The sequence below is a fragment of the Drosophila yakuba genome, chromosome 3L, assembly GCF_016746365.2.
Source record: "Drosophila yakuba strain Tai18E2 chromosome 3L, Prin_Dyak_Tai18E2_2.1, whole genome shotgun sequence".
Classification (NCBI taxonomy): domain Eukaryota; kingdom Metazoa; phylum Arthropoda; class Insecta; order Diptera; family Drosophilidae; genus Drosophila; species Drosophila yakuba.
Window position 1 is genome coordinate 4,620,092 of NC_052529.2, and position 25,745 is coordinate 4,645,836.

The 25,745-nt window shown below is 42.6% G+C and overlaps 3 protein-coding genes across 3 annotated transcripts; all 3 read left to right on the forward strand.

Moving 5' to 3' along the window:
* The first annotated feature begins 5,701 nt into the window (after positions 1–5,701).
* LOC6532880 (MIT domain-containing protein 1) lies at positions 5,702–7,122 on the forward strand. The gene is made up of 3 exons (XM_002093580.4): positions 5,702–6,207; positions 6,468–6,673; positions 6,858–7,122. The coding sequence occupies exons 1-3, from the start codon at positions 5,842–5,844 to the stop codon at positions 7,009–7,011; spliced, it is 726 nt and encodes a 241-aa protein (XP_002093616.2). The 5' UTR covers positions 5,702–5,841; the 3' UTR covers positions 7,012–7,122.
* An 11,133-nt stretch (positions 7,123–18,255) lies between these two features.
* Positions 18,256–18,849, forward strand: LOC26534469 (C-type lectin domain family 4 member M-like). The gene is made up of 2 exons (XM_039374090.2): positions 18,256–18,381; positions 18,440–18,849. Exons 1-2 carry the CDS (start codon positions 18,259–18,261, stop codon positions 18,797–18,799), a joined length of 483 nt encoding a protein of 160 aa, XP_039230024.1. The 5' UTR covers positions 18,256–18,258; the 3' UTR covers positions 18,800–18,849.
* Positions 18,850–23,197: 4,348 nt separating this feature from the next.
* Positions 23,198–25,642, forward strand: LOC6532882 (fork head domain-containing protein FD2). The gene is made up of 3 exons (XM_002093582.3): positions 23,198–23,774; positions 24,749–25,004; positions 25,064–25,642. The coding sequence occupies exons 1-3, from the start codon at positions 23,404–23,406 to the stop codon at positions 25,529–25,531; spliced, it is 1,095 nt and encodes a 364-aa protein (XP_002093618.2). The 5' UTR covers positions 23,198–23,403; the 3' UTR covers positions 25,532–25,642.
* The last annotated feature ends 103 nt before the right edge of the window (positions 25,643–25,745 follow it).

Sequence of the window (25,745 nt, forward strand, 5' to 3'; positions counted from 1 at the left end):
CGCCCTGAGCGACAGTTACAAACAGCCAGGCGGTGATGGGCCAAGTTGATGGGCTATGGCTATATGGCTATATGGCGATGGAGATGGCGATGGCGGCAATCGATTGATTGTGGCCAAACACGCAGTGCTGGAGTTGGCCAGGATAAATCAAGCCCCTGACATTTTGTTCGCTAGGCTGGCGTGCGTGAGTTTCGTTAATGCACAAACGGAACCGGGAGAGTAACAAAAAAAAACACAGCCAGAAACAGAAACGGAACAGAACAGAACAAAACCAGATAGCAGATACCAAAAACTGAACCCAATCGAAACGGCAACAGGGCCAAACGTTATACTACACTGTATATACATATATATATACGTATATATAAAAGCCGATATCCAATTCCCGAAACTCGAGCGACGCGTAATGGACTGAAATCCAATACAGAAATATGCATGACACAGCCAAGCACACACTCAATGCCGAAATACCCCATCTATATATATAGTATATATAGATTCGGGATACGGATTGGGGGACAGACACAGACTCCCACACAGATGTCAAGGAAATATGCGCCGTTTAGTCACAACTGTCAGTTTTCAATTGATTTGTCGATCCGAAGGGGTGGGCCCCATAGGATGGCCCCCAACCAATGCCAACTTAGCTTCCATCAAAGCCAACAAAGCAAATGCGAAAACATTAAAGCCATTTTTGGCCTGCAACACAAACACGAAGAGCTATTGACTGTGCTCCTGAATATGCTGAAAGAGCCATAAATCTCCGTCGGGGGAGTGAAAACTTTTTGGGTTTATATTTAACGATGCTTAATAAACATCAGCTGCTGTATTTACAGCATAAACTTTGATATTTCCACTATAAAGCGATGCAGTTGGAACAAAGCGGTTCTTCCATCCATTTGATAGTTTTCTTTAAAACGTGTTAGAAGCTTAAAGCTTATTTCCTTAAATCAATTTCTTTATAAGCAATATGATCGTACAGCCACTGCAGATTTTTATTTCTCCGCGATCGCTTTTCTCCTGGTGCGTTTCGTCACCATGTTGACTGTCGCCCACAGTAATAGTTAATCCCGTTTATATTATGTATTGATTCAAACAAATTCCTTTTAATTTAAATATTCTTTTTCATATCACACCATTTAGGCTAATTTATCTGAATGTTTGTTTTAACCTTTCACCACATAAAAATAAAATATTAATGCAAAATGTATTTATTTATTTATTCACTTTTGCTTACCTTTGGTAATACAATTACTTAGGCTCCATTGAAGAGGCTTAAAGCCATAAAAAACACATGATGCCTACTCAACCGTGAGCTGGAGCACAAATAAGAATGTTCGCCACCAAATTTATTCCGCATTTAATATGATAATGTATTTTACAATGTGTTTATTTTTTAAGTAAACAAGAAAAGGGAGGTTAGGACAACATGTAGTGCTAGGATATAAAAATATATAAATATCAAGCAGATAAGGCCTTTAAAAGTATGTAGAATGTGTAAGGAGCACTTAAGAAAGTAGTTCATTTTCATTCAATCATTGAAGTTTATTAAGGAGGTATGTATATTATTTCCCCCTCAAAATTGAATGATTTCTGGAACAGCACGAATGAAGCATATATATCTTGAACTATTCCTGCAATAGTTTGCTTCCGGAATATCCAGGCAGTTTCCATTTCAGTTGGCCATGCGCTGTTCCGGTTCGCCGGCACAAACTTCAGCTTTCTGCTTTTTCTGTCCAGTCATCCAGCCGGCGGTTTTTGGTAGCGTCATTGTTAACATCATCAATTTGTGTGTGCTTAATAGGGAAACTGACGCACAACAAAACCAGGCCAAAGTGGTTGGGGGAATTGAGGTGGGAGGATGAGGAGGGGGATGGCTTCTGGCCAGGATCTAGGAGGAAAGAGGGAGCACCTCAAAGGCCAGGCCATATAAATTGAGTTGCTGCAGAGCAATAAAGCATCTCGAATTGTTTATTACATTTTTGCCACACAGGCGATAAATACGAGAAGTCATAATGTACGGGAGTGTGGGCTGCAGTCTCGAGGAAAATGGCTGTGGAAAAGCGAAAAAACGAAGGCCCTGGGCCAGAAATCAAAACAATTGCACAGCTCAATTCAATCGCTCTACTTGAGGGACATGTGGGCTGAAAATGTGGGCTGCGAGATGTGGGAGAAGGAGGCGTGGCCACTTACCGCGCTCACAAGGGGCGCTAAAGTTCATGAGGTTATGATTTTGGCGACCCCTGACCCCCGGGTAAACAGTTACGATTGTGTTACAATTTGCTACATCTGTAAGAGTGTGTGATGTGATGAAGGGGCGCAGAAGGGGGCAGGGGCAGGGGGCGTGGGGAAGGAGGAGGGCCTTTTCCTTTAAGGAACCCAGGGAGTGGGGTAAAAAGCTCTCGAGGGACTTTTTAGCCAATATAAATTTTGATCCTTCTTGAAAAATGGAAGCAAACATAAATAGCATCAAGTGGAAAACTGAACGTTAACGAACGAACGTGCCATGGGGCGGGCAGCCAGTAGGAGGGCGTGGCAAGGCTGCTCAGTGGGTGAAAGGGGGGGGGGCTGTTTTTCCAGAGGGCGACGGGTGACAGCGGCTGTGGCACATCGACGACATAAATGAGTGGCGGGCTGAGCGCACATTTAGCAGCAAACAAACAGATTCGCAAACACACTGAGAAAAAGCCATCGAAAGTCAAGGGTATGCAAGCGCACACTCGATGCCAAGAAAAACATGTGTCGAAAGGGCTTAAAGAAGTTTTCAGTCGCTACACGGAAAATTATAGTTTTCACTTTCACAATGAAAACCTGGTTTCTTGGGAGTTGTAACTAATGGGTAAACAATAGCCATTTTGTCCATAAGTACAGATAATAACAAATAATTTGTAGATCATAAACATAGAAATCAAAGATGGCACATCTATAGGATTCCTACTTTTAAATATTTATTTCAATATTAATTGCAGTGTTTGCAAGAGAAATTCAAGAGAAATTTCAATACTTATGCTTCGTTTTGGTTTATCGAATTTTTCATCGTTAATTATTTCTTGATTAGCTGTCCAATCATTTCGCGCAGTGCACTGAGCACACAGTTAGACTGACAAACACGCACTGCGAATGTGGGTGTGAATGTGCGACTGCAAGCATGTGTGTGTGTGTGTATGTGTGCCTGTAACTGTGACTGTGAAGGACACAAAATGCGGGGAGCTGCTCCACATGTGTCAGTGCGTGTGTGAGTGAGTCGGTGTGTGTGTGGTGTGTGTGCGAGTGTGTGTTTGTAATAAAAGCGATGAAAATGGCAGTGGTAGCAACAACAGCAATGACAGCAGAAAGGAAAACGAAATGGCAAAATAAATTGAAAGAGAAACAAATAAAAATCAACGAGAAAGGCTGCAAAAGTGGCGGGCTGAAGAAAAAAAAAAGGAAAAAAAAGTGGAAGCCAAAAGACGAGGAAGCAGCTAGCAAGCAAGCAAGCAAATATTGAGCGAAAAGGCAGCAACAATAAAATCGGGCCAACAAATACAACAGCGCACACAGTTAAAGAAAAATAATCGTCGATAAAAAGCTGGCGCCAAGATACCCGTAATATGAGCTAAGCCAAGCTAACCACTGCCCCCTTTTCGGCAAACGATGCCGATGCCGATGTCGATGCCGATTCCGAATCCGCTTCCTATCCATCCTATATAGCCAAGTCACCCCGAACGTAACCCATCCTGGTGACCCCTAAAACGCCCTGAATTATCCTGGGAACCCCCTGATACCCGCTGATATCCCCAGATACAGCCAAACACCCAAACCAAACTAAATCACCCAAGAAGCATCTCCCCAACCACTCGACACTCGGACAAGTGGCTTGGCACATCACAGCGCATTATTGGGTGACATGTGGATATATCCTTGGATATCCAGAGCTCTAGGCTCGCAGCTTTGGCCCACTTGAGTTTGTGTTTTACAAGATACAATTTCACTAATTCCAAACAAAAAGTTTGTCCTGCGTGGAGGACTCGCTCAGTAGGAGCAGCTCAACTTCAAGCTCCTCCATCATGTTGTCCTTAACAAGGTCACTTTCACTTCAAGTTGTCTAATTTACAAATAAAAACACTTTGTTCCCAGCCACGGCAAATTAATTTCCCCATCTGAATGGAGCAATGGAACAGCACAACATGAGTGCATTCCCGATTTCGCCTAGAAGTATGCAATGTTTTTTTAGGATCCTTACCAGCTTGCTCAGCAAACTATTTGAATCATTTGGCCTTTGTAAAAAACGTGGAGCATGAGAGCAACTTTATGTCTATTTACTTACGTGTACCAAAAGTTTGACTAAGTTATTTTTAAAGTGTGAGAAAGTATAAAAAGTTACAATATTTAGTTGGGAAAGATGACCAAAACATTTATAATTTCGTATAATTTTGTATGAATTTGTGTTTCTATAAAGAAACCTCAAATACCTCTGTCCACACACTCCAAATTTTCGCTCATTTTCAATGGCTTTTCGAGCTGTGCTATACTTTTTTGACATTTCACTTAATCGAAGCGAACAAATTGCATAGTCAAATGGCAGCACATCATCACACGCATGTATTAAGCCATATTTATACGCAATTGGATGAGCTGGGTACCTGGTTTTTGTGTCGAATCACCCGAAATGACTTTTCTTTCAGCTTAATACGCATTTAAAATGCGAAAAATTTAAGCCCCGCAGTGCGAACTATAAGCTGACGTCACGTTCCCGTTCACAGCTCCCAATGGCTTATAATTTATGACATAAATAAAAATACGGACTCGGGATGTCCGGAAAAGCCACTCAGCCACCAAAATAACCCACCCACTTAAAATGAAAAAAATAAAAAACCCGAAAAAAAAACCCCACCCAATACTCGAAATTACACGAAACGTTTTCGGTTTTTTCCTTGGCTGACTCCGATTGGATTGGATGGCCACAGCAATCCAGTCCCTCATCCAGATCCATTGGTCACCTGGCTGGATGGGAGTGAGTCGGGGAATGAAAACACAAATAAATTAATATTTGGCTTAGTGAAATTGAATTTGGCTCCATGTTGTCATGTCTGACTGCTGGCTGGCGATAAAACGCTTTCGTTTTCGATTCCACGTAATTGCTCGTAAAGGGAATGTCATCGTGCCACAGTGAAATATGCAAATTTGGGGCATTTTTAATTTGCACATGTTGCAATTGAAAAGTTTGCCGCAAAAAAAAAGCAAGAGGTGAAACCAACTCTTAAAAACTCAAACCAATGAGTATTAAATTGAATGTTTGTGAGGGGAAAGCTTTAAATTTAAGTCTGGCTTTTATTTATTTCCTTTATTTAATGCACAAAACATATGTTCGCAACTGGCATTTGCCAGTTTTGCAATTATTCGTAAATAAACCAGGAGATATACTATTTCACAGTTAAATCAAAAAAGTTATTTACGGGAATCCCCTTATAATACCAACTACCTGCATTTTATAACATTAATACTACTTAATTCAATGATTGTAAATAAGTACTTAAATCTTAAATATATACAGATAAGATGTACTACATAATTTACACACCTTTAATGATTGTAAATAAGTTTCAAGAACTTAAGTTCTTTTGCAGTTTCAAAAAGTAACGGTCAGCGAAAGATAATGCCAAGTATATACCAACGAATCGGGTTTACTTTAAGAATTTTCAGTCTAGCGCGCGATGGTCACACAATCAGCTGATGGTGGTTTCTATTGTTGATTGCCGTGGCAAGAACATATTCAATGTGAAAGATCCTCGATCAATAGATCCTGAACAGCAATATATTAGCCACTTGGAAGTACTTAAAAGAGAAGACTGAGATGCCAAGATGAGCAACGCTTTGAAGGCCAAGGAATTACTCATGCGCGCCGTGGAATGTGACCAGTTGGGCCGGATCTTGGAGGCGCAAACTTTGTACACGGAGGGGATCGCCCAGCTGATGCAGTTCGTCAGTGGAGAACCGGATGACGTCAAGCGGAAGGGGTTCCTCACCAGGATCAAGGAGTACATGGATCGGGCGGACGCGATTAAGGCGCGAATTAATGGCAAACTAATGCTAGGCGAGGTGGTTTCCCACGTTTCCATCGAGGAAAATGACACGGGCTTCGATTACGATCAGCTCTTCGGAAAATACATGGACGACAAGACAGTCGAGATAATGCTGGAGGAACCCTATATGACGCAGAACTATCAGGTAAGCGGATATGAATGATAACAGATGATCCTCAAGGCCAACTGCAACTGTGTTATGATATATAATTGCAAATATAATTTAAGGATAAACAACTTAAGTGTTAACATAAAGTTTGAAGTGTTGGCAATGTTCAATGAGCTGTTTTATCAGTGTTAAGATTTTATAACAAATATAGTTAATCCTCATACGAAGTTTCATATCATATTTAGATAAGAAATATGATTGTTGACCCATTGCCTACATTTTCAATTTACTTGCAGTATCAGAATCTAGTGAGATTCTTAGAGCTAGCTGCCACAAACTGCCCAAACCTGAAGTATTTTCGACTGATCACCAAGGAGTACCAGGATGCAAAGAATCCGGATCAACAGAGAACAAATCTTGGACAGATCAAGGCAGACTTGGACCGGCGAAACGTAGCCGTCTCCATAAAATACGAAGACTCATTGCACGATCGCAAAATCTAGTAAGTTAGCAAAATGATAACATCAGCAAATATTTACTTGTAATGGTGCGGATCGATTGGTTTCCTTATATGTAGTAAAGGCGTAGCTTATTTTGAGGCATTCCCCAGCAAAAACAATCTATTTACCATCTTACAAAGCTCTATATATATATAAATACTCTTATCTATTCGCTTTTCCTTGCAGCTTGAGCAATGGCTTCATTATCAAGATTGGGCGAGGTCTGCACTTCTACAAGGCCTCCAATCCCATGTATTCCATTGGCCTGGTCAACTACAAATTCCGAAAATGCCTGCAAACCGATGTGGATATTTGGCGCAACAGCAGCGCAGCAACCTAAAAAAGACAAACAATAATGTTTAGCTTTAAGTAATGCAACTTCATTTATGCTGGCTTTTGCCAAAATTTTATAAAGATTTCTTTCAATTTATAAAAAAAAAAAAACGAACTGCGAGTGTGTTGGGAGTCACCCACAATTGCAGATTTTGGGCAGCTATAAATCTGCAGACGCCACGAAGACACCGAAACTAATATATGGACGTGGCCAAAGGGGCGTTATACTCCGTTCTCCGGTCTTCGTTCTCCGTGCTGCGTACTACGTTCCCTGGTTCCGACGATGGCCTGCCAGAAAATGTTTAAAATTCATAACTTTCACGCCACTTGCGGATGCGGAGGCAGCTGCACAGCTGGCGGCCCGTCCTGGCTGCTGTTTTGAATGCCTCTCGCCACTGAGGCAGCCAGCGGGTGGCCACTGCAGTTGCATAAAAGACAGAAGCGGAAGCTCCTGCTTTACCAGCTTCTGTGTCAGTGTCCTTAAAGCCAGGTCTGCAGCTTGTACAGTCGGGTACAGTCGAGCTTCTGTTTGGTGGAACTGCGACTTCATTTCTGGAAAGCAACCACTCCAAGTATCACCAGTTACTGACAAAACTTTAGACTTTAAACTTGGCACTTCAGCTGGATAACTTTTGTGCTCATTAGCGGATTTTGTGGATATAGGCCCAGCTCAAGAAGTCGGCCTGTTTCTAATGCCGGCGCCAGGAGACATGTGCGTGGATAATTAGAACTGCGACACAGTTGGCTGCACATCGCAATCGGAATTGGAGGCGAAGTCGGTGTGCCACCTTCTTTCCCATCGTGTGTGTGGGTTATATTTTCAATTTACTTGGTGCCATGCCAGGGATTTATCAACAGATGAAGGCAATTGTTACGCAAAGGACCGAAATGCGGCGCGATGAGCCGGCCTAATAAATTGCACCAGAGCTAAAATGCTTTGCTCGCTTTTAAATTTTATGGCCCGTAAGAAGGCCTGGGAACAGGCAGCAGTAGACCACCAAGGACCAAGATGAGACCCAACCACCCAGCAGGACCCACTGTAACCACCCCTAATTTTGGGTTTAAGCACGTCTAGAGGTCGGAGCCTGCGGGCGAGCATGGGTATGTGTATGGGCATGGCTATAGCTATGGGTATACTCTGGAATGGAGTAGAGTAGAGTAGAGTGGAGTGGAGTGGGGATTCCATTTGCCTAAGCTGGCTATTCATTCGCTGGATATTCTAAACAAGCAACAAGGAGATGCTTGGGGCCCAGGATGAACTTATTGAACAATTAGATGGTTCACTTATTTTAGATAAATCTATGAACTAGATGGATCCCGGGGCCTCACCGGCAAATGTTTGCCTACAAATAAGCCACTAACTGACTGAACAACAGAGCCGTACTAAGCTGATTCCGGCTCATGCTCATGCTTCCCCACGGCGAGCAACAGTTCCTTGATGGGCATGGCGCTGGTCCACTGTTCCATAGGTCCACAGTGACTCCTTGGACACAAGTGCACAAGCCTCGGGCGCTGCCTGCCAATTTGTGAGCAATGAATGCAGCAACGCCAGCGCAGGAAACTACAATATACAATACATAACCATGGAATTAGTTATGGTCCTGGTCCAGGGCTCCAGCTCCAGCTTCATCTTCGTCTTCGTGCTGGTCGAGTGCCAGTACACAAAGGGCCCACTACCCACCACCCATCACTCCGTCACCATCACCATCCAAAGGGGGAGGATGTCGAGCAGACACTGCCTGGGGCAGACCAACAGCATAACTAATCCGAATATTTTACTCCCCTCCGCCGAAAAAGACAAGTCGAAGTGGAAGCCACTTTGCTACCCGGTCATCTCTTCCTGGGTGTGAGGGTATGCCAAAATCGGTGGCTTGTGGAAATGGGTTACGCCTTAGAGGGTCCAGCATCCTGATATTTAATTGTAATCTGCCTTATCCACGCATTATATAATTCCTACACGTTCTCTTTCTGTTTCCACTTAAGAAACCTACAGGAGATTAACATTTCTCGGACACTTGTCTGAAGATACGGCGGTGTCAAGCTGTGCAGACTACTCCAAGGACTTTAAAAGCCTTGCTTAAAGGACAAGGGAACACAATAACTTGTTTGCAGCGAAAACAGGAACTCCACACAATACAAACTTATGGAGTTCCTGTGCGAGCACAAGAACCTGTTACTGGGCATAGCAAAGTCGTAATATCGCAGCCAAGGACCTCCACTTGGCCATAACCAGGATGGCGAAAGGAAAAAGGCAATAGATGGAGCTGGAGATGGAGTCGCGAAGGGGAGGAGCAGGTCGCGTTAAGCGGAATGTTTTAGGTTCAGAGCAGCACTTATGACATTACATTTTACGATGGGTGAGCTGGCTGCCTTCTACTTACGTGTGTGCTCTCTATTAATTTGCCATCGCATCCCCAGCATCCCCAAGCCACCCAAGCCACCCAAATCATCCAGAGCTTCCAGAGCTCCACCTCCTTGGCTCGATTGTCCTGGCTGGAAAGATTTGTGAAAGCGCCACGTAATTGACTTTGACTTTCGCTACGGCCCTTCGCTCGTTTTGCTTGAAATTATCATTGGATTTTTGGGCAGCGGTATATGTACGCCATATACATGTTTATAGGGAAAACTAGAATTTCCATTGTGCACACATATACTTATGCCGATTTCCTATTAGATGCGTAACTTTGGTCCACCGAAAGAAAAAAAAGGGTGGCGTCAACATTTTTTGCTTGTTTTTATTGCTGCCAGCAACATCCACAACAAGGACAATAACAACGGCCAGGCAAACTGGCAAATGTCCCACTTGTTACCAGAAAAGCAAACGGAAAAAAAAAGAAGAAAAACAGAAAAAAAAAAAAGAAAGTGGGTGGGGCCGAGCGACATAGGCGATAGGGAAAATCGGGCCATAACTTTTGTTTTGCAACGTACATAAAATGGCGCCAAGCAACCTATATAGGCCAGACATCAGAGCAACGAGAAAGATGGCTGCACTCGGCGAAAAGTCGTGTGCTTCTGGGGGAAGTTCAGTGGAAAAGGGTTCAAACATACCATCAAAGTCATAGCATACAGTTCTAAATGTCTTCTATAATTAAAATATTAAAGAATAGAGGTAGGATCAAGCAGATAAAACAATCTAATAGTATACCTTTTAATTACCTATAGATGTTATATACATACATATACATATATTATTATAGTATGCCTTTTAATTACCTATAGATGATATATACATACATATATTATTATAGTATACATTTCAATTACCTATAGATGATTTATACATACATATATTATTATAGTATACATTTCAATTACCTATAGATGATATATACATACATATATTATTATAGTATACATTTCAATTACCTATAGATGATTTATACATACATACATATATTATTATAGTATACATTTCAATTACCTATAGATGATATATACATACATATATTATTATAGATTTAATATTATTGGTTTATAGTGTATGTTACAAGAAAGAAACAGGAACGAGTAAGCTAGGAGAACTATTGGTGTTTCCTCGAACTTTTAAAATAATATATTTAAATCTAACACAGTTTACTTAAGGATATAAATCTCTAGCTATCAAGTTTATCCCTATTTCTCGAAGTGCACTGATTTAGGGATGAGACGCAGGAGCACATAAAGTCAAGTGAAACTACTGGCAATAGCAATTGAAATCAAAAACGTGCCATCAACGGTTGTTGTTGTTGCTGCTGATGTTGTTGATGTTGCTGCTAGTATTGTTGCTGCTGTTGCTGCTGCTGTTGTTGCTGCTGCCATTTCTACTGGTGGCGTTGTTATTGTTGGTGAAAGCATCTCTCCTGCATCAGGAGCCGACCATTATGTAAATTGCGTGAAGGACAAGGGGGCGGGAGTGGAGCAGTCGGGTGGTTTGGGTGGTTGGATGGCTGGTTAGTTGGGTGATTCAGTTGGGTGGTCCAGTTGGATGGTCCAGTTGGGCGTTGCTAGTGGCTGCTGCTGCGGCGACTGCTGCGGTTGACCAGCAACCGCATCATTAACGCTTTGGACAGGCATTAGGAGCGCAATGACAACTGGCTGAGGTCTCAGGCTGTGCGTCCGAAATATGAACTAAAGTGATTTTCAAATTTGCCACACAGCCGTCGTCGTCGTGGCAGGCACTCTAGGAATGGCCATTGTTGCTGCCGCTGTTGCTCCCCACTTTCACTATTGTTGCTGCTGCTTCTATTGCGGCTGCTGCTTCTGCTGCTGGAGCACTTGGTGTTGCTGCTGTGCCTCGTGCCAGATTAAAAGCTGTCACAGACCAAACAAAGGAAACCACAGCAGCAGCAACAACAACAACAGCAGCAGCGACAAAAACAGCAGCAGCAACAACAGCAGCAGCAGCAGCACAAAGGATACAAAGCAACACGAGCAGCAGCAACAACAGCAGGCAGTTATTGTCCTCTCTTTGGATTTGCAATGTATGCCGATTTATAATCAATCAATGTCAGCGCAAAATTCGAAATGGGTGGCGACGCCCACTGCACTGCTACAAAAAAATGCAAAAAGACGTACATAAACACAGTGTGCCGGAAATCGAAAAAAGCGCTCTAGAAAATTAACACGGATGCGAGAGATTGATTTACATGAAGTTGAGATAATGTTCTCATTGCAAAAGGTACTTTAAATTAGAGTTTCCCAAGCTGCAGATAATCTCGTTTATTATTAAAGTACATCTCCCCGCAGCAGTAATTACTGTAGGACAGCAGCACATTTTTCTCGCAGTGCACCTCGCCTGGCAGCCTCTTTTTCACTCGCTCCCCCGGGCGACTACGTGGAACGTATGCTGAAAAAAGCCTTCATTAGGCCCATAGACGTCACGACAGGACTTCGCTGGGGCCAAAGGCGCGTTATTTATAGTGCGTGTCCTATTAATGCATAATCGACGTCAATCTTGGCATATTAAAGGACTAACGCGGCGGCCTAAGTCGTTTCCTATCCCCGGGCTATCTGGCTGATCCTGCCATCTTTAGCCCAGCTTCCAATTCCAGTTCCCCTCGACATCTCCCACCCCACGTCACGTTTTTTGGCGATTTTAAACCAAAGATAGATGGCCAGAGATATTTTTTGGCAGCCGCTGGCTACTGGTTGCCTTGAAAATCCTTTTCGGCATGCTTTTCTTGGTTAATAGACCGAAATGCGTGTCAAATTCACCAGCGAATTGATGAACTTGGAAAAGGGTTCGCTGGCAACGCAAAATGCATTAACAGAGATAAGAGAACTTATGAATTTAATGAGGTGCCTCTTAAATGGTGGTTTATTTCTGATTTTAACTGTAAATAAACAGGAGTATTTAAGATAAACCACTATTCTTGCAGCAGTAAGTATTCCTTTAAGATAGAATAGTTATATGTACTAAAATCTCGTGTCTAACCATTTAATGCTACGTAGCTCCTTGTTTCTTGTGGGAAATCACCTTTATATTCGGTTATCTTTTATCATCATACTTCACAGCTCTTTCATTAAAATTCGCTTTAAAGCCAGCTAAGCTGCTGTTTCCTGGCGCCAAATCCCAACCGCATTCCTATTCTGCTCTGCAGGAATTTACCTCGGGTCAATTATTTCACTTATTTAGCAGGCTTTAAAATCTCGCCACAAATCCACGCCTCCTCACAGTCGGATGTTTAATGACCAGGAGACGTTGTGACAGCGTTGACAACTCGCTGGCAAAGTGAGAAGGCGGGCAAGTGGGCAATGGAATGGTAAATGGTAAATGGAAAAGTGGGGGAAAATGCAGAGATTCGCTGGGCATTAGAGGAAGTAAGTCGCGGGCATAAAAAGCCAAGTTGTAATTTGAGTAATTAAAATTTGACACGATAATCGAATCGCAGGCTCGCGCCTTCCATGGGCACTAAGATGGCAACTGGAGCAGGTAGATCCTGGATCCTGGCACGACATCGGCGCCAGCCCTTTCACCCAGATTACAAGTTGAGCGTCCTTAATGCCCCGCACTTTATGTATATTTGTATATGATTCCTTGTGTGTATATGTATATTCTCGTGTACAGGGGCCAGGCAGTCAATGTCAAACCACAGACTATTAAATACACACGCAGGCACGCGAAAGTGCTGAAAAACAAAGCCAGCAGATGAGAGCGCTCTACACTGGGGAAAAACTCACTTTCAAAGTCACATTGTGCCTCTTCAAAACTAGTTCACTTAATAGAGTTAGGTCGAGTAAAAGAACTTTACATCATCGCATTTCGTTTTCATAATTTGACTTTGCTTGTAGGATATCCCACCAAGAGCTGTTTGTCTAATGTATCTTTAATAAATGTATCTTTAATAAATATATCTTTAATAAATGTATTCTTAATAAAATGTTATATCTGAGGTAATGTTTCAGTTGATGGTGAATAAATCCTTCTATAATTTAATATATAACATTTTAACAGAATATCACAAACAGATCTTCGATCACTTGAAACCATATCGTTCTTTTCTCTGAATTAAGGTTTTGCTTTGTATTTCCTTCAACTATTGCCCAATTCTGGACCAGATTTTCTCGCAGTGCCTTGGAGGCGGCGATGACGATAGCGATGGCGGCGACGGCAGCTTCCATAATTCGCCTGACGACTCCGGGACTCCGGGATTCGTGGGGAGTAAAAGCCATTAAAGTAACAACCAGGCACAGCACGTTTTTACGGCGACAAAAGAAGGTTCCTCAGGATGGCTAAAATCGGTTGGCAAAAGTATGGCTGGTATGGGTAGGTAATAGGTAGGGAAGGGGGCTGTTCTAGGGGGGAGTTTTCAGACTCAATCGTAAGCGCAGCAGTCAGCGTCATAAACGACGGCGTCGGCATTTAGAAAGCGCAGATATTCCTGTCAAAACGATAAGCGCGCCTTCTTCGGAGTGAAAAGACAACCAGTCAGCCAAAGGGGGATGCCTTGGATCTGGATGTGGACCAGGACGAGGACGAGGACGTGGATGAGGATGAGAATGAGGATGAAGATGAGAATGAGGATGTGACAGTGGATGTGGCTGTTTCTGTGGCGCTGGATTTGAACGCCTGGCAATCCCAGGCAGCATTTTTATGCGGCATCTTTAAACGCTTTGCGGCATTGTCATTTATGTATCTATTCCAGCAGTCTTTCCTGCATTGGTTAAATGCCTTACGGTAATTTCATTCACTTACGCGCACATAACTTCCAGAACTCACGTATTCCCATTCGGATTCGCATTCACATTCGCACTTTCTCTGTTTTTCTCCAGCGAAGAAAGGGGGCAAAAAGTTATGGGCTGGCACATCTCATTGCCAGCGAAATAAAACGAGAGAAAGGTGCGTAATGACATTCATGTGATAAGCACACGCACACGCCCCCAGGTGAAAAAATAAAAAAAAAAATAGCTTGAGAATTGGTGGTTGGGGGGTGGAATTTGGTGGGCTGCAGCTAATGAGGCAAATTCCCCAAGCCCGAAAAACCCCAAGCCAAATATGTACATAAATCTTTAGCGGAATAGGAAATAAAATATATGGAATGCGGTAGCAGTTGTTGGCCATCGCTGGCCGCAAGAAATATGGATTGCTGCCTAATCACCTACAGCGTCTAGGAGTGGGAAATGGGCAATGGGAATGGGGAATGGGACAACTTCTAAGTCGCGCAAATCCCAAAATATTTCACAACTTTATCCCCTTAGGTGGGATTTTTTGCGGGCAAATAAAAAAATACAAAAAAATAAAAGGAGCAGCTAAGAAAAAACAACGCAGCAAACGAGCATCAGTAGCACGTTAATCAAAATGCTGGCGGGGAGCCGGGGGGGCCCAAAGTGTCCTGGCCGCCAGATATGGCCATCTTACGGGTATCCTGGATAGGATAGGTAGGTATTCACCATGTACACGAGCAAAGGCATCGAAGGCGAAGCGAAAATTTTAATGGCTCAATAAAAATGCCATTTGCACAGCGCTCTCTGCTGGCCCGCAGAAAGTTGGCTTTAAAGGCAATCGGCAAGGCAAAGGGCCAACCACCAACCGCCAGTCGAAAACAAAAGCCAAACAAGGCTTAACACATTTCCCCAAAATGTTTATCTAATCAGCGCAAAGTATCCTGACACCTGAGAAGAGCCAGGAACGACAGGGGCACTACAAGAAAATGCGCTCAAAAGCTGGCAATTACAATTGCAGAGAAATTAATTTTAAAATAAGCTAAGCAAAATTGTAATAATGATGTATTAAAAATATATATAAACTTGTAGAGAAGTGACGATATTGTAGCCAATACCATCTTAAAACTTTACACGTTGAAAAGGATGTGAAGTCAAGTGCTAACGTATAAACTATTTTATATAAATTATATTGTTTTGCTTTTAAGCCTCCTAAACACCCATAGTTCAAGTAAAGAAAGACTTCCCAAAAAAGTTGCTCCTTTCCAAAATTAAGGATATTTCCACTTTCCACTTAAGGATATTTCTTGCAGTGTACAGGAAAGCCAGGACTCTCGCCAGGAGGCAGCTGTCAGGGCATTAATCTGCAATTGCCGAAGATTTCCGCCTTCCAATCGAATCAAATGTAAATCAGGGGGACTGTGCGGCAAGTTGGGTGAATGGAAAGTGGGTGGGGAGGCCATTTGCTTCCACCGTTTTTCCACCGAACTAGTTGCACATCTTTGTGCCCTCACACGTATTTATTTCCTTCGATTCTCCTTCTTTTTTTTTTATATTTTTGTTCACAAAGGGGATGGGGTGGGGTGGAGCATTTATTTTCGCCACCCATTTTGTTTGTGGTGCGCTTTATCAAACAGAAAATTTAAAAAACAAATAACAGGCGAAGAAAACAGCGGCAGTGGCGGTGGCAAACAGTAACAACAAGAACAACAGACGGGCTGCCATTAATTTTTTATTGGTTCTTCGAAATCCGATTCATGCCTTCTACAAAGATTTCTCAAACATTTAAAAGTGCGAAAAGATCAAAGCGAATTCCAACTTATTGTTTTCCCCCGATTTCGCGGCTTAACCAGCGAAGAAATCCATAAATCCCCCACATTCGAGCAAAAGAAAGAACTAACTTTCTAGTTTTCCAGTTTTCCCCCTGATGATGTGGCATATTTGCTTGTAAACATTTGACGAGAGCCCAGTTTTCCAGTTTCGACCACCCACATTTGCAGTCTACGAAAACTCGGCCAAGTCAGCGACTCTCCTTTTGGTTTTCCGTTTTCAACCTGCAGTTTTCCGCTTGCAGTTTTCATCTTGCAGCTTTCAGCCTGCAGTTTTCAGTTTGCAGTATTCGGTTTTTGGGTTTTCGGTTTTCGGTTTTCAGTTTTCAGTTTTCCGCTCTCGGCTCCGTGCAAACTGATATTTTGCTGGCTCTGCCAAACCGCATATCAAACTGTCGACCATTTACCATTGGGTCTACAACGAGGTGCGGCCCGTGCCAAGTGGTTTTTGGCTGCCGTTGTTTTCATAACATTCAAAAGACACCCCTCTTTCGCTCCTCCCCCCTGCACGTACTTGGAGCAGTGCACATGGAGCAGGTTCCCCAACCATCGCCACATCAGGAAAACACCAGCCCCAACCCAACTGAAAGTCGAGCAACTTTTGACGCCACTCTGTCTGCCGCGCCACGCCTTGACGGCCTGCATTCGAATTTCGAATAAAAAATATTCATACGTAGATGCCCTTTTTATTATGCACTCTACGCCAGCGGGTGCGAACAGTTTTGTGGTGAACTCTGGCATTTTCCCCTCCCTTCCTCCATTTTCCCACCAGTTTTCCTTTGCCAGGCGAAAAAAAGTGTATCAGCCAACCAAATGGGGGTCAATACTAACTATTTGGCGCAAAGGTCGCTTGCAATTTGCAAAAGATCTGGAGTCCGCTTATTTGGCCAAGTGAAATTTATTCTCCCTCGCAGTTTCTTTCAGCTCTAAGTCAATAGAAAAATGCTTGAGGAAATTGATATCGCTTGCAAAGTTATGCGAAACTTTGTCCTGCATTAAACAACGTTTTGCTGAAACTTAATATATCACAACTTCTTGGAAAAACACACCTTCAAAAGCTTCTAGTTTTGGTGACTCAAGATGAATTACCTTTTATTTTGACTTCAAAACACTTACAATACTCAACTTAAAACACTTTACGCTTTAGCTTTTCTTGTTAACTGCTTGTATTAATTCGATCTTTAACCACTTGTGGTAAGCTTGTTTTGCTTTCAACCCGCAAGTGCTATATTCTTAGCCCCTCAAATTGAAAGTTTTTGCCTGGTGAAAGCGGTTAGAGCCTTGGCCTTATCAGTTTAGGCCAAGTTCCGCCTCCAAATTGAATCTCCCGTGGCAAGTGAGTGCTCGGCCCTCCGATCGCCTGGAGGGTATAGAAAGTTCGATGTGGCAACAAGTGCCGCCATATATCCCCAATTTTGGGGGGGGGGGGGGGGGGACTTTCTGAGGGGCGGGGGAAACCAGCTCCGCTTGTTTACACGTTCCTTTGTTGCTCCGTTGCTGACGCGATGCGTGTGTTCCGGACTTCGGTCTCCGTTCTCCGTACTTCTCTGTTCTCCGTACTCCATTCTCCGTACTACGAATACGGAATAGGGTAAAGGGTATGCGGTGTGCGGTATGAAGTATGGGGTGTGGGGTGTGGGGTGTGGGAGGAGCAGGAGTGAGTGCGGTATATGAGCACCGCATGAAGTTTTGCCTACTTGTATTTACATACAAACAAGTGCTGCAGCAGCAACAGCACCGGAGCATTTTCCCGCCCACCTCCCCCTTTGTTGGCTGACTTTCCCATGAAAAATAAACAAGCGTTTGGCTCCGACAGTCGCCAAGAAGTCTGCGACGGGCCATGGATTTTGCTGTTGCTGCTGCTTTTGCTTTTGCTCTCCGGCTGCCCCAAAAGGTGGCAGGCGTGTGTTGCAAGGTGCACTTGGAAAAACAAATGAAGGAAATGAAGGTAAAGAAAAGTTGTGTTTTGGATACAATACAAACGCCGTAAAAAAAAGCATACTTTAAATCAAGCTTTCTTTAAATGTAATTTTAAAATCAACAAACGCCTTATCTTTAAAGGCATTATGTATAAGAAACTGGGTGTAATTCTGTAAAAAAAGAACTGAAATCAACTGAAATGTAATGTTAAAATTAACATGAGCCTTATCATTAAACACATGATATATAGGACACTGCGTGTAATATAAAAGATTTAATCGATGTGCTACTTTTTTAATTGATTAATGTGAAGAAGGCTGGGTATATAAAGGGCCACCCATCGGAACTTTATGTTACTTGCAATCATGGACAAGCGAGTCATATTTGTTTTGACCATTTTCGCAGTGCTTTTCGAACTGCAAGCGCTAATATGTCCACCGCAGTTTACGCCTGTTGCCGGAAAGTGCATCTTTGTCTCAAGAAATAAGGTAGTTACTGCGATCAGGAACTTATTCTTAATATATTTTCCAATCCTTTTCTATTCAGGTAAATTGGTACGCGGCAGATCGGAAATGCCGGAAACTTGGAGGCAGTCTGCTGGTATTCGATTCTGAAGTCGAACAGATCACAATCACAGCTCATCTGTTGACAATAGGAGTGCCTTTCACTGGGCAATGGGAAGACTGCATTTGGGTGGGAATTGATGCCCAGGGAAATGATCATAATTTTGTGCTATCCAAAAATGGAGATCCCCCTAAATACACTCCCTGGGCCAAAAAACAACCAAGTGGTTATTACAAAGACCTATGCGGTTCCTTTGCCAATTATAGATCGTGGGGCTACGTTAATAACGAATGCCTCTTCGAAGCTCTATACGTTTGTGAAACGCATGGATTCGAGCCTTAATTCGATATATATCAAATGCCTGTTTCAAATTAAACTTATAATCAACATGAGACAACAACGTGTTACTGGTAATATATACAGACGGAGTGAGCTGCTCTCGTTTTCTCGCAGTGCAGGTCCTTGGGGAGATGTCAGGATGTTGCCACTGCCTGTATTTTAATAATGCATCGAAATGAAAGTGGCTGTCAACTGGAGATTTGACAGCTGCTTTATGCCGGCGACAAGGATCGATGATGGAATCGCAATGGAAGGTAATAATGCCCATTGGCATCATGTCAGGTGCGTAGACAGACTTGCCACAGATTATTTCACTTAGCTCCCCCGGCATAATGTGAGATAATTCAATGGCGACAAGGGGAGTGGAGTGAAATCAACGGAATCGGCGGCTCATTAGCACATGGCACTCGAGGAATCCCCCGTGGTAGTGCACACTTACTCATAAATGCCATAGATCTTTTCGGTGGCCACCAGCTGGCCCACTTGATGGCATAAACAGATTGCATGGGGCCCGCTTTGAAGTGCGAATTACCCGCGGGGTCAACCGCAACATACATACATGTACTACCTACTATAACTGAAAAAATAGGGCCGTGAAAATGCCGGGAAAAATGGGGGAAAATTGTTAGAAAATGGGATAGATAGATGGGGCTTCGGTTTCGCTTTCGGCCGTAATACATCTTGGAAATCTGTTTAATGGGCCGCACGGCCACTTGAGAGGCTTTTTGAAGCTGTTGCTATTTTAATGTGGTCGATATTCTAAATTTAAACAAATAAACAAACAACCATTGCGCTGCTGTTGAAAGTTTATTGTTGTTAAACCTGTGCAGCAAAACTGTTTGATATTCCTTTTCGTTGGCCGGTTGAGTAGCCGATAATTTGGCACTTAAAACGTGCGAAATTCATTCACATTTCCATTTCCACTTGATTCATTTTGGCCGGGAAAGCAATCAATGTGAGTGCTTGGTTTATGTTTTTTCCCCCCCCAACATCCGCCCCAGCTTGGCTTTTCCGACCACCCCCCTCGAACCCCTCAATGCGCCTAGAAAATCGGAGAAAACTTTTCTTGCGGCTGGAAATCAATATGAGTAATACGAAATAATAATCCACGAGATTCCCGTGGTTTGGGGGCCACTCGAAAGCCAGCCATTCTCGATTTGTGTATAGATTGCTCTTTTTGAAGATGCCAAATAGCTGCGAAGGCGAGGTTATCACTCAATTTATAGGTTTTTCAAGTGCAAATGAGGTGCTGTCAGAGGGAAAATGCTACAAATGATTCGAGTTATGCGAGTACATTTAAGTTGCAAGCTTGAAAGTGTGTTTCAAACACTTTGTAAGTGCATTTTTTAGATTTAATTTAATATTATGATGCAACTGGCATTCTCTGAGATTTAAGACTTCCTGGTACATTTACCTTTGATTCCTTCAGCCAACACAAAAAGTCTGCAAAACACAAATCAATTGCACTTGCCAACAAACTCAAGGGCTAAATAAATTATGGTTTTCGCTTACCGCTATCGACTTCAAACCCGCCATTAATTAACACCAACCCTTTGGGCCAAGGAGCTGAATCGAAATGGCCGCGATTACTCGACTGGCCAACACCTGTTACCAACAATCAAGGAAAGGAGCGCAGAGCGATGGAAACTGCCGTCGTCACAGGTCAACAACCAGTTTATTGCTCACGCATTTCATTTCAGAAATCTTCTGGCGTTCCGAAAGTCATCATTATCATCGAGGATGCTGGCAGAGATTGGAGTATGGGTATGGGTATGGGGATGTGGATGTGGATGGTGGAGCTGTAGCTGGTGCCATGCAACTAGTGTCAAGAATCGCATAAATTTCCGATTCCGGGACGCCGAGTGTGCCATTTAATGGCCGGCAAAGGTCACGTTCACACCGCCGTAATGGCTAATGGGCAAAGAGCGGTCCTGACAATTCAGGTAATGTGGATAATTTGCTGTCAATGATGTGGAACGAAGGGACCCGCCACTGCGGTCCTCGCTATTTGTTGTCAAACAACACGGCAGCATCATAGCATCATCACAGCAGCCCAACATCATCCCATCCTCTTAATAGTCCGTGCTGCATTTTACGGCGCCTATAAATAGGTCCTACTAGATGTTAATGCCTCCCAATAAACGCTGGCTCATGGGGCATGTGGCATGTGGCATGGGGCATGGGGCATGGGGCATTACAAGTCTGGCGGGGGCACCCCATCGATTTTTGACAAATCACCGCTTGTCGAGCACAGCCACAAATCCACACTGATCGATGATTTGTTGTCTTTGATCTCGGGAACAAGCCACAGTGTCGAGTGATTAAATCAAATTTTGACAAGGTGTCGACTGGCAGCCCGAGAGCATTTTCCACGAAGTGTGCCTGAAGTTGAAGATCCTACAGTGGAGCCTCATAAAAACGGCGGGGTATGGGGTGTGGATACAACCTCTGACCAGATAACTTCTATTGGATAACAATATTCCCACTTGATCTTAACACAAAGCGCACAAATCTAACATTGTAATAATGCTATAGAGTGCATACTACTCGAGGCTCCACTGTAATGTATCCCAGCTTAGTGCAGGCAGTTCACTGCATAAATCAAGTGATGACAACGGGAACAACAACACCGGTAGTCACGCACTAAACTATAACTATAACTATGCAATTACACACGGCGATTAAGTTGCGGTGTGGGGAGCGGCGACTAAACAAACAGAATCGTAGGCGTTTTATGGCTTAGTGCGATGGGTATGTCCAACAAAGATATGTAGGGAAGCCATAAGAAAACATAGTTTCAGAACGAACAACATCGGTGTTCAGAGCAAAATTCCAAAACCAAAACCGAGCTGGGGCCATAAAAAACAATATTTGTTTCCAATACTATTCACAGCATAGGTCTAAAAATAAGCAAGCAAAACACGCAGGGCAGCGACATCTTCGAGAAGATCAGAGGATCATGGGCCATAGGATAACCCATTGTTTTATGACCCATTTTCACCAGCGGTAAGCAATTGGATCGGATCGTAAAATTTGAATAAAAATCAAGAGAGAGAGCGTGAAGAATCCTTTGTGGCATCTAACACACATGTGAACTTCTTCAATTGCCTACGTGTGCGAGTATTTGGGATTTTCAGTTTGTTCGATTTGCGTTCAATGTTTTTATTTCTTTCAAATGATCTCTGCTTTCTACTTGAGAATGGAACGATCGTAAAAATCGATCGTAGTCCTGTTTGAAATGTATACACAATTATTTTACGACCTTTTAAGATACTATATAGACCAAGTCTTTGGTTGCATTCGGAAAATTGCGTACTTGACTGCTGCCGGCCGAGTTTACTTTCGCTTTCGATCGCTCGGAAAAGTCGTAAAAATCGGAAGATAGCGATGTCAAGGGACCAGATAATGCCAACTTTTGGCATTATCTTGCCAGCTGTTATCCGGTGGAATTTATAAACGGAGTGCTTCTGGGAATCGATTGCCTTGAATAATGTTTACAAACCAATTGAACTGAGAAGTTATCACAGCTTTTTGGTGAGTGCTATCAACAGATCTGAAAATGAATCAATTTTTTAACATTTATATATCAACTTCTTCTGAGCAACACAAACTAGACAAAGTAAGAATATATGACTAATATAAATTAAAGATAACTGCCTTATAACATATAAGAACTATATATGTAAGTACTATTAATGAGATCCTAGAACCTTTACATTATTTTCTAATATTTAAAAATTCCACTTCAAGTGGCCGCAATTCAAGTGTAAACTTTGCTCGATTTTCATTTGTTGAAAAATCAAATCTACATATTATTCAAAACACATTGGGCCTCTCCCACACTCACTCACACATGCGGAAAAGATCTTGACTCCGCCCATCGTGGAAAACACAGGCAAATGAGCACGGACATAAATAAACATGAAAAGCGTGGAGAACGTATTCGTAGCCACGCCCCCTCACAAGAGTGATCTGCCATATAGCGGGTATATGTGAAAAAGTTATACTATAACCAAGGATATTAAATAAGTAATGATATCACAAATTAAACAGCATGTTGCACTAAAATCTACAACTACAAAAAAGGTTAATAATACGTTTGTATAAAATATATTAATATCATCATATCATATCTTAACAAAATAGTTCCATTTGTATTACTCATACTTCTGAACATAGTTACTCAAAATCCTTGCTTAATAAAATTTCGATTTTCCAAGGAAAATGGTTTTTCCCTCTCTGAGAACTTGAGCATGTGTGGATCTTGTGGTGAGGGTGTCTGCATATCCCTATATTTATAGACCAATGCGCTGCTCTCCCCAAAAACACACACCCATTCTTCTGGGATGAGGCATTACAAGTAATCTGCGTATCCGAGTTCATTCATTAGTCGATCGGACTTCTTGGCTGACGCAACACACGGTCCACAGTCGCGTTCGCATCACCCACAAGTACGGAAGTTATAGCTCTCCGGAAAACAGGATAAATACCCTGTAATTTGCCAACTTAAAGTGAAGTGATAAACGAAACAAGGTTTCCGAGTGATACAAAGCAGTGAAAAATATAAGTAAACTTCAATAACAAGTTACTGGGATTACGTTTGCAAAATGTTACCTTCCTGCTATGCCACTGGATCCATGCTGCCGGACAATGAGGAGCTCGTCAGCTCCCTGCTCGCCAATCCGGACTATCTCAGGACCCAGGTGTCGCCCAATCCACTGGCACCAAGTGCCGTCGGAGGTGCGGGCATGGAGGGTCTGATGTGCGGATCGTTTTCGCCGGCCTTCTACTACCAGGGCATCGATAGCTTCCTGGCCCTGCACAACAACATCTGGGGACTGCCCATATCCTTTCTGCACAACTCCCATCGGCCGGAGAAGCCTCCGTTCTCCTACATCGCCCTCATTGCCATGGCCATAAGCAGTGCGCCCAATCAGCGATTGACTCTCAGTGGAATCTACAAGTTCATCATGGATAAGTAAGTTAACTAACTACATATATGAGACATAATTATGAGATCTTGCTACTCTCTACCCATTTGGATCTATCAACAAGTCTAATTTCGTGTGTAAAACGCACGCAAAACTTATCAGCAACGAACAATTTCCAAAGTCTCTACATATATTGTACTGAAGCTCTTGTTGTTTGAATCCCAAAATAATAAATGTTCTGCCTCGTTCAAACTCAAGAGAAATTTAGATGGCATTCTTGACTAAATCAAATGCCAAAATAAACAACCGCAACATTCCGAGTATCTGTATAAGCCCAAGAAGTTGTTATCCCAAGACTCATTTCAAAACAGTTGACGAAACTTTTGCCACAACTGGGATTAAGTTGGTGATATATTAAGCATAAATTTATTTTCTTAATGTGTTAATATATATTAACATAACGAAGATTGCTTGATAATTTTCCATATGAAATGGTTTCATTTCATGACTTAAATTTATTGGTCATATCTTTAACAAATATTACAAAATATATTTTTGCGTATTTTTTATTTCCTGCGTGAGCCAAATTAATAAAAAATGGCGGTCAGATAAAAAAAAATGGATCGCAAGTAATTTAAAAAACAAGAAAATGAACAATGACTTCATGTGTTTGTAAACTAAATATTTCCGATTTCTTTATCAACATAAACAAATATTATTTTTATTGCTGTTTCGAATCGCTGGATTTAAACAAACCAACGGAGGATATAGATATGGGCTAATAAGATGTGTATCAACAGCAAGTTTTTCGGATAGTAAAATGATTTTTATATATACAAATTCAGATATTCAGATGTGTGAACTCTGAAGTAAATACTTTTTGATGGACATTTGTAAATGTATTCAAGTTTACAGCATCGTCGGTTAAAACATGCAAATTTCATAAAAATGTTAGGTTCTTAAAAAGTATAAGATTCCCTGGAATATAAAACTCATCATTAATTTTCCAATGGTTTTTTAGATTTCCCTATTATAGGGAAAACAAGCAGGGCTGGCAGAACTCAATCCGCCACAATCTGTCCCTGAACGACTGCTTCGTGAAGATTCCGCGGGACAAGAACACCATTGAGGATAACGACAGTGCTGGGAAGGGAAGCTACTGGATGCTGGACTCCTCCGCATCGGATATGTTCGAGCAGGGAAACTACCGCCGGAGGAGAACGCGCAGACAGAGGCATTGTGGCCACGCCAATCGCTACGAAAGGGAATCCGTAAGGGTATAAAATACACATTAAAACTTAAACATGAACAGTATAATAATTAAATTTACCTTTAGGATTCCAATGATGGCAACAATAGTGCAGCCGAGATTCGTTCGTCCAGCGAACCGCTGAGTGACTTCGATATCTTCTGCAACGAGAGGCCCAATTACTCCGACAGGATTACGGATCTGCACAGGCAGTACTTGTCCGTGTCCTTGGGCTTCAACAGTCTGTTCAACAGCGAGGCACGTGGTATCCGACCACTGCCCGAGATCAGGGAATGCCCAGACGATGTGGACGCCTCCTCCAGCTCCAGCAAAGCACTGCCAAACCCCATGGAACTCCATGAGGAGCTACATTCCCCGAGCGCCTTTACTCCTCCGCTGATTCGCCGGGAAACCAGCTCATCGGCTGCGCCTGTCCTAGGTGAAGCCTTTCATGGACTCAAGGAGGCGGAGGACGCTGCGCGGAGTAGTCCAGTGGCCAGCAACCGATCGAAGACCACGCTGTTTACCATCGACAACATCATTGGCAAGCCATAGGGAATTCAGCTTTGGGCTTGAATATTTGAATTTAGTGATAAATTGCTTAAAATACACAACAGTGATTGAGTTTTAAAATATAGATTGATTTGCATTGGTAGTTATCTGAAATGGAATTAAACTTATTTACTTATGGCGGTAAATTTGAAAATATAAAAGTATTCTATTAGAGTGACCATGCACCCTTATGCATATACTACAATGAACCAGTTCC

Excerpts from the sequence above, each read along its gene's own strand:
- LOC6532880 (XM_002093580.4), top strand. The coding sequence starts at position 5,842 with ATGAGCAACGCTTTGAAGGCCAAGGAATTACTCATGCGCGCCGTGGAA. Across the intron at positions 6,208-6,467 it reads ATATGACGCAGAACTATCAG|TATCAGAATCTAGTGAGATT; the intron begins GTAAGCGGATAT and ends ATTTACTTGCAG. Across the intron at positions 6,674-6,857 it reads TTGCACGATCGCAAAATCTA|CTTGAGCAATGGCTTCATTA; the intron begins GTAAGTTAGCAA and ends TTTTCCTTGCAG.
- LOC26534469 (XM_039374090.2), top strand. The coding sequence starts at position 18,259 with ATGGACAAGCGAGTCATATTTGTTTTGACCATTTTCGCAGTGCTTTTC. Across the intron at positions 18,382-18,439 it reads TCTTTGTCTCAAGAAATAAG|GTAAATTGGTACGCGGCAGA; the intron begins GTAGTTACTGCG and ends TTTTCTATTCAG.
- LOC6532882 (XM_002093582.3), top strand. The coding sequence starts at position 23,404 with ATGTTACCTTCCTGCTATGCCACTGGATCCATGCTGCCGGACAATGAG. Across the intron at positions 23,775-24,748 it reads TACAAGTTCATCATGGATAA|ATTTCCCTATTATAGGGAAA; the intron begins GTAAGTTAACTA and ends ATGGTTTTTTAG. Across the intron at positions 25,005-25,063 it reads ACGAAAGGGAATCCGTAAGG|GATTCCAATGATGGCAACAA; the intron begins GTATAAAATACA and ends ATTTACCTTTAG.